Below are 8,608 nucleotides of genomic sequence, written 5' to 3' on the forward strand. Positions count from 1 at the left end.
TAGCTTTTCGATGGAAGCATTGCGATTTGTGAATAGCATTAACCTCACAATTTCTTGAGGCGAATTAAAAACATGAATGAATATTAATATGTAAAAGAAAAAATATTTTACTGCAATGAATGTCGTAATTTCACAAATTTAATTTGACTACAATGTAAAGTATAGAAACAGCATAGAAAAGAATGTGAGGTGTATTCACAGATATTGGGTCAATACCATTGTATTTTATTTCATTTTATTTCTTTCATTGAAATGCAAAAACATATTTTTGCATTTCACACACACAAAAACATCTTATGCCAGTTACATTTGCTCCTGGTTATATTTTCCAGTTAATAAATACTCTAGTATTATTGGTGTTCTATACCCCAAAAACAGATCATACAGAATATTCAAGTTGGGTAAAAACTTAAAACGATTAATAAAACTGTTGTATATTGTCAGACAGATAATATATATTTAACTGTAGAAGGGCCCTACTGCTGAGAGCACTGACTTTCCATACTGCTTTTAGAACCCACGTGGATCATCTCAACTGTTTGAACTTTCTTTTTGCTCTCATGTGTGTGTTGCTCTTGGTAATTCTCCGTCTTCGCAACGCTGCAGTCGGTCACGTTGACGCTAAGGATGACAAAACAAAAATACAATCCAATTAGTATGTTTACTCCCTTCCAAAGATATGAACTGTGCAACAATAAAGAAAGGCAGAATGTCAAAAATGTATAGAACATAATGGTAAAGAAAGGCTCACTGCAGGATCTCGGTCCATTACAGCAAAGTGTCTGATTAATGCTTTTCTTGCAGACTCTGCTCCCAACTCCCTTGACATCATCAGCCGTAGTCAATTCCATTCTTCTGGTCTTTTATCCACATAATGACTTACAATACAGGAGTCATTTTTTGTGTTTGATGAATGCATATGTTTGCTTGGTATCATCTTTGATATCGTTTTGAGCTTGTACTGTTTATATTTTTGTAAGGGGGTAACCTGCTAAATCAACAGGGGGGCAAATACTTGTTCTCCACACTAATTTCTTCAGCAGTCATATTTTTTATACAGAATATTACCTGACTTTTTTATGAAAAACATTTGAATCCTGCATGAATACTGCTGTTCACAAGCCAAACTCTGACCTGGGGTTGGGGATGAAATGCGGTTCATCCTTGCAGATCTTTGCACACTTTGCAGCTTTAGGCTCCATATGGACATCTAAAGACAACGCAAAAAGGATATTATGTTGACATCATCACAAAATGTCATTGTGAGTTCAACACACCTTCTGGCAAGCATGTCTCCTCAGCAGTGGGACTTGTGTGTGTCTCAGGAGTCATAGCGGGTGTGATGGATGTTTTCTTTGAAATAGTCTGCTTGTCCTTATCAAGTGCACTTTCCTCAGAGGGTGGTACGGTATTTGTAGGGAGTTTCTCTTTCATTGCACGCTGGGATAAGTGAGTGTGTGTCCCTGCAAACAACATGACAGCCAATGATACAGTCATCACGGTACTTCACTCTTTGCACATTTTCTTGTTACTGTTTTGCGGTTCGAACGTCGCTCCCTCACTCGATCGCAATTTTTTTTTTAAATAATTCATAAATGTCTGCTGTTTTGTGGTCAAGTATGGCGTATTATTAGGGAAAAAATATTGAAAGACAAATCATATGTAGGCTGCACAGTGGGCGAGTGGTTAGCACGCAGGCCTCGCAGCTAGGAGACCCGAGTTCAACTCCACCCTCGGCCATCTCTGTGTGAAGTTTGCATGTTCTCCCTGCGTGGGTTTTCTCCAGGTACTCCGGTTTCCTCCCACATTCCAAAAACATGCTAGGTTAATTGCCGACTCCAAATTGTCCATAGGTATGAATGTGAGTGTGAATGGTTGTTTGTCTATATGTGCCCTGTGATTGGCTGTACCCCGCCTCTCGCCCGAAGACAGCTGGGATAGGTAGGAAATGAATGAATGAAATCATATGTAGGCTCCATGTCACTAATGTTACATTCATGAGACATTACCTTACGTTACATTACCTTAACAATGTATTGTATTGAAGCAGTGGATACTGGCTTCCAACTTGGACCACACAACATTGCGAGGAAGACATGTCTACATGCTCGTTAGCGCTCACCATTTTTTACCTTCATTTCCACAGGCTCTAATGATGACAACTGTATTTAGAAAGTATTTCTATATATATATATATATATATATATAGTATTTCCGTATTTCTATGCTCTAACAATGAAATATTCAATCATGGAACTAATTAACCACAATAAACAAGGCACAACAGTACAGTTATTTTTCTCCTCAGCATTTTAAACACAACACAATGTGGCAAAAGTGAAGGACTGTGAATATTTTCAATATAGTTTGAAACGCTGGTTGTTTGAATCCATGCAGTTACCTTTGGGTTCATATTTGTGTTGTAGCTCCTCCACTTGAAGCTGTAGTCTGATCTTATCACTCTGGGTCTGTCGGAAACACAAATATTCATGTGCTGGAAGCCATCATGCACGCTATGAAATGATCATAGAGTATTGGGAATAAATTAATAATGGATGTTCCAGTCGATATGCCGATACGCGCACACACACATGCACTTTTCATAGCATCGTACCTTTTTAACAAGACGTTCAGAAGTGAATAGTTTTCTTTCCAGTTCCAGAGCTTTCTGGCTTTCTGACAAAGCCTTCATCCTTTGCAGGGAAAGTTCATCTTCTACACGTTCGACATCCTTACTGCGCACACAGGTAGATGACTTAATAGCTGAACAATTGAAGAGCTTGCAACCAAAAGGCGCTAAATCCAATTTTCACTAAGTTGCATGTTTTTCATGAGTTTAATAGACCTCTGTCATGTGTATCCAAATCACATATTTTGGTCTTGAAATCATTTTTAAAAATATGAAAAAAAGTGATATGAAATTTATGCTTTCAACCAAAAGGCGCTATTTCCATTTCAGATTTAAACCAAAAGGAGCTAAATCCCTTTCTTTATTCTTTATTCTGATTGGCCCAAGTTTCCCATCTATTGATAATCTGACCAATCGGAGAGAAGAATACAATTGGCACTGCACATACAGAAAGCCAGTATCAGTGCGCATCCTGTTTTGTTTGTGTACATTAAGTACACGTATGATAGTAACAGTTTGTTATGCAATTCAGGAGAACACAAATTGTGTTTTTACAGTATTCTGTAATATGGAAGTTTTTTTTAACGCCATAAAAGGCATATCTCTACCTTGACACCTCCAACTTTCATGAGAAACATTATTTTACTTGTACTAAAAAACATACAATGTAAAGAGTTTGTAATGAGATGATTTTTGTCACTGTCACCTTCATGGTGCAGTCAAATATGAGCACTGCTTTTAATAATTTTTTTATTAATTTAATTAATAATTATTATTTTGTATTGTATGTTGAGAATGGCTTCTGTGTTGTAATTATTTTATTAGCATAGCACATTAAAGCACCTTACATTCTTTTACAACAATGCCATGGAAGAAGTTAAAGGTGACTTCAAATTTATTTCAGCCAAAAGGCGCTAAATCCGAAAAAAAAATTAATTTAAAAAAAATATATAAAATACATGGTGTGTGCAGGATTTTTATAGCATGCATTTTTATGACCTATATTGATAGCTCTTTCATTTGCAATATAAACTTGACGACCAAATAGATTGATATGCGCGTAGTTAAAAATCATTGATTTTCTCGAAATCAGTCAAAATGGATTTAGCGCCTTTTGGTTGCAAGCTCTTCAATTATTGATAACATAATGCATTGCCCTGCTTATACAGTAACAGTCAGCACATATAAAAAGCCATATTCAATGTTTAAAAAAAACTTTACTCACATTGTTTTGTTAAGCTTCATTTTGAGGAGGTCAGTATAATATGTTTCATCCTGGCCCTCGCTAACTGCAGAGGGAATACTCTCCTGGGTCTTCAGCAATATCTACAAACAAACATGCATGCATGGACTCACTTCATATTGTATATATCCTGAATATACAGTGCTGTGAATACAGCAGTGGAGGTATTATTGCCATGACAACTGTAACAAGGCCGTTTACGTATGTATATGGGTATGTCGATATGGTGGTAAGGGTGGAACGTAACTCCTGCGAAAGCAATGTTTTTAGCCATGGCTCGATAAATTACTACAGCAATCGGAGAGCAGAGACTCATCTGCGGTTGATCAACACTAACCTGCAGCTTCTCCAGTTTCTGAAGTTTGCTCATCAAATGATGTATCTCTTCATTCTTCTCAGACAGCATTGACTGCAGTCTCTCAACCTGAGAGGGGTCAGCCCTGGCACCTTGGAGCTGCATCAGAGTGGCGATCTGGATCTGAACGACATTGCATGCAGTACAGTATTTATGTTTTAGTTCACGATACAGTTTTAAACCGTTTATGTTTGAACAATTACATACAAGGGCTCAAAAATAGTTGGCCAAACAGTATCATTTTATTGCAAGCAATATCTTCATGAGTCAATATTTTGGAGCCAAAGGTTGCAGATTTATGGACGTAGACTGGCTTGACCACTCAAGGATCTTAATGTGCTTCTTCTCAAGCAACTGCTATTTTGCAGCTGAACATCATGTTGTAAAACCGCTGTTGTACAGTACTAGCCCCCGTTCATCAGTCTCTCAATGTCGTGAAGTCGTTCCTGTACTCTTAAGGCAGAGACATCCCTAAAGCACAATGTTTGACAGTATAGAGATGGGGTTGTTGGGCTCATCATCAGCCAGCTCCTGCCATATTCTGGGCTGCTCCCTCACCTGCTTCTCAATCAGTTTTACCACACTAGGTGGTCTCATGAGGATAAATAACATGAATATTTTTGAAATATTTTTTTTACCTTCATGCGCTGCAACTGCTGCTTGTTAAAAGCATGTTGTGTTTGAAGAGACTCATACCGGACGTTCATGCTGTTGAGTTTTCTCTCCATTTCGGCACGTTTATCCTCCAGCTGAAATTCAGCAAAATGTGAAACTAACATTATACATTGAAGCTCATGCTGACAGGAAGCAGAAGTGGTACACCAGGTCTTCAAGATTTCTGGTCTTACCTCAGCAAAGAGAGAATTGCCTTTGCTGTTTGGGTCCTGGGCCTGTTGTAGAAAGGTGTCCAAGTGGAGTTGAAGTTCTCGGTTTGCCTCCCGAGATTTCTGTGGCATAGAAGAAAGGCAAATCATGAGCAAGTAATTAGTGGTTGTCATTGGCTTGCGTTCTTATTGTGTTGTTATCTTGATTTCAGCAGTTAGAATTTTTAAATAATTGTGTGTGTTTACGCGCAGGCCTCATAGTTAGGAGACCCGAGTTCAATCCCACCCTCGGCCATCTCTGTGTGGAGTTTGCATGTTCTCCCCGTGCATGTGTGGGTTTCCTCCCAAATTCCAAAAACATGCTAGGTTAATTGGCGACTCCAAATTGTCCATAGGTATGAATGTGAGTGTGAATGGTTGTTTGTCTATATGTGCCCTGTGATTGGCTGGCCACCAGTCCAGGGTGTACTCCGCCTCTCACCCGAAGACAGCTGGGATAGGCTCCAGCAACCCCCGCGACCCTCGTGAGGATAAGCGGTAGAAAATGAATGAATGAATGAGTTCTCCTCCTGTTTTGTGTGGAAGTGGTAACTTTTTGGCTTCTTATTTTGTCTTTCCCCACCCTCGGCCATCTCTGTGTGGAGTTTGCATGTTCTCCCCGTGCATGCGTGGGTTTTTTTCTCCGGGTACTCCGGTTTCCTCCCACATTCCAAAAACATGCTCGGTTAATTGGTGACTCCAAATTGTCCATAGGTATGAATGTGAGTGTGAATGGTTGTTTGTCTATATGTGCCCTGTGATTGGCTGGCGACCAGTCCAGGGTGTACTCCGCCTCTCACCCGAAGACAGCTGGGATAGGCTCCAGCAACCCCCGCGACCCTCGTGAGGATAAGCGGTAGAAAATGAATGAATGAATGAGTTCTCCTCCTGTTTTGTGTGGAAGTGGTAACTTTTTGGCTTCTTATTTTGTCTTTCCCCACCCTCGGCCATCTCTGTGTGGAGTTTGCATGTTCTCCCCGTGCATGCGTGGGTTTTTTTCTCCGGGTACTCCGGTTTCCTCCCACATTCCAAAAACATGCTAGGTTAATTCCCGACTCCAAATTGTCCATAGGTATGAATGTGAGTGTGAATGGTTGTCTATGTGTGCCCTGTGATTGGCTGGCGACCAGTCCAGGGTGTACCCCGCCTGGGATAGGCTCCAGCACCCTCCCTTGTGAGGATAAGCGGTAGAAAATGAATGAATGTGTCTGTTTACTGTATATTTAATAGATGCTAAAGCCAATGCTAACAAGTAGTAGAGCATGCATTGTGTATAATGGCTACTAGGTAATCCGGTTTAAATGCTATGAAAGCAATGGACAGAAATATGAATGAATCTTATAATAATCTTAATATTGATGCATGTTTTCTGGCCTTTTCAAGTAAGTTTGTTTTTGGTTTAGGCACGCTAAGATTGGCTTAGTATGAGTACACAGTAACTTCACAAACTGAGTGTTCCCCTAAAATTGCAACAGAAGTGCACCAACATCGTTTGTGGTGATGCTGTCGTTGCTACTAATGGATACATACCTCTAATGCCCTACACCACGTGGAAACTTCTTTGCTGCTCTCCTCTGTGATTTGTTGGAGATTGTGCTGTAAGCTGCTATTGGTCAACTGTAGCTTCTGCTCTCTGTGCAGTGATTCCGTCAGAGCCAGGTCCAACTCCAACTAGAAGACAAAAATGATGGACGGGTACTAGCATAAGTGACATGTAAATACGCAGCATCAGATGCATCGTCCTCACCTTCATGTTCTCCAGTTCGAGGACCTTGTTCTGCAACCCCAGTAGCTCTGAGGTTGGTGAATTCTGAGGTTGCTCATTTAGGACACGAAGCTCCTCCATTTTGTCATGGAGAAGCTTGGTCTGAAGATCAAGTTTTTCTTTCAGCTGTTTCTCAATCAGCCGTGAATCATCCAAAGAAGACTGTAATCCCAGCATCTATCAGGTAACAAATGCATCACATAATTATGGTAAACACCTTTGTCACCTTTTTTAAAAGCAAATAAGGGAGTCAATTACAAAAAAAAAGATTACTGTAAATATTTTAAGACACAACACAGACATACGGTACAGAGGCGGTCTCGTTCTATGGCCATCTGTATATGACACGCCAATAGATTTTGCAAAAAGTAGAACTCTCAATTTCCCATACCGATATCATCATTAATAAATACAATATTTTTGTATTTAGAGCATTGAAAACTTATTATGTCTTAAATGGTCATTTATATTATATTCAATACAACTCTTGTTGCATCCTGTTACCAGATCTACCTCGGACACTTATTATGCTTACAAAAGTCAAATGAGTAAACAAATATTAATATTTACATTTTTTATTTTATTTGTGTGGTTTATATAATTTCTTTTTAGACTGTAATAGATTTAAAAAGGAGTCGCCGTACCTTGTTGTTGAGGTCATTTAGTGTCGTCTTATGGCTCCTCTCCAGTTGCTCCTTCTCCTCGTCCATGTTCTGTCGCTGCTGCTTCTTCGAATAGTCAAATTCTGACTGCAATGAATCTAGGAGCTTGGTCTTCAACTCCACTTCCTTCTGCAGGCTATACTTCTCTTGCTCAAGACCCTTCCATACATCAGAGGGACAGACCAAGGGTACGTATAAGAATAAAACTTAAAAGTGGAAGAAACCATGATCGTCAATATGATCTGTATTGGCATCAAGGAAATTGTTCCATTCCATTCCATTCCAGCTTTCTTTTGGTATATACCATGGGAGAGTCGTACCTCCAGCGCACTTGTCATGTCTATTCTCTGATCTTCTAGCCTGGTCTGCATTTCCGCAAGCTGATTGAGCAGATCCAAGCCAGCATGGGCAGCCTGCTGGACCTGCTCCTCCTTTTGCCTCAGTTGGCAGCGGAGGTGCTGTATCTCATCCTCTTTTGCAGTGTCAGACATCTGAAACGGACAAAAATGACACAAATGCAATCCTGGCCGGATGTGTCAAATAATGAGGTAATAGTCGAATTTGCATGATTGGTTATAACGCCTTAGCTATGCTGCAGCAAGGAGTAATAACATTGTGGGGGACAAAAAGTGAATCAAAAACACGAAAAGCATAACAAATGTTTAAAAATATAATCTTGGCACGACTTTCTAAATGTCTCTAAAGTAGCTTTTTATTATGTATCCTGTATCTTGTCGCTGTGGCAGATTTAGTTTGACAGTTAGTCATAATATAAGTAATATAGTCAATTAGCATTCCTCGTATGTTCGCATGCATTTTAACACAGGCGCTGTAGCATGTTTAGATGAAGTAAAACATAACATCTATACACAGGAATAGAAACAAAACATACGCTTACTACATCGATGTACACACAACGTTGCCCAAACTGCTTTTGACTTTTCCTATTTTCCGCCTTTTTTTCTTCTTCGTCGTCGAATTCCTCTTCTTCGTCGTCTTGCTGGTCTGGCTGTTTGCTACTATCTTATATTGAGCAATATCGCCCCCATTTGGACTGGAGTGTAAAGTGGGAGTTCACATAGCAAATAATC

At 39.7% G+C, this 8,608-nt stretch overlaps 1 protein-coding gene across 2 annotated transcripts; it reads right to left on the minus strand.

The window, feature by feature from the left end:
- Positions 1-282: 282 nt before the first annotated feature.
- Positions 283-8,516, minus strand: spdl1 (spindle apparatus coiled-coil protein 1). Of its 2 annotated transcripts, none has more exons than XM_058063443.2 (14): positions 8,410-8,516; positions 7,838-8,008; positions 7,500-7,676; positions 6,838-7,032; positions 6,621-6,761; positions 5,076-5,174; positions 4,866-4,976; positions 4,210-4,350; positions 3,855-3,955; positions 2,615-2,735; positions 2,402-2,468; positions 1,278-1,463; positions 1,135-1,210; positions 283-621 (listed from the first exon to the last, which is right to left on the minus strand). In XM_058063443.2, exons 2-14 carry the CDS (start codon positions 8,006-8,008, stop codon positions 477-479), a joined length of 1,731 nt encoding a protein of 576 aa, XP_057919426.2. In that variant the 5' UTR covers positions 8,410-8,516; the 3' UTR covers positions 283-476. The 2 variants fall into 2 exon arrangements, with proteins under 2 accessions (XP_057919426.2, XP_057919427.2); XM_058063444.2 differs by having other exon boundaries at positions 8,416-8,476.
- Between the last annotated feature and the right edge of the window lie 92 nt (positions 8,517-8,608).

Source organism: Doryrhamphus excisus, linkage group LG22 (genome assembly GCF_037039965.1).
Source record: "Doryrhamphus excisus strain RoL-2023G ecotype Guam linkage group LG22, RoL_Dexc_Guam_v1.1, whole genome shotgun sequence".
Taxonomy (NCBI): Eukaryota; Metazoa; Chordata; class Actinopteri; order Syngnathiformes; family Syngnathidae; genus Doryrhamphus; species Doryrhamphus excisus.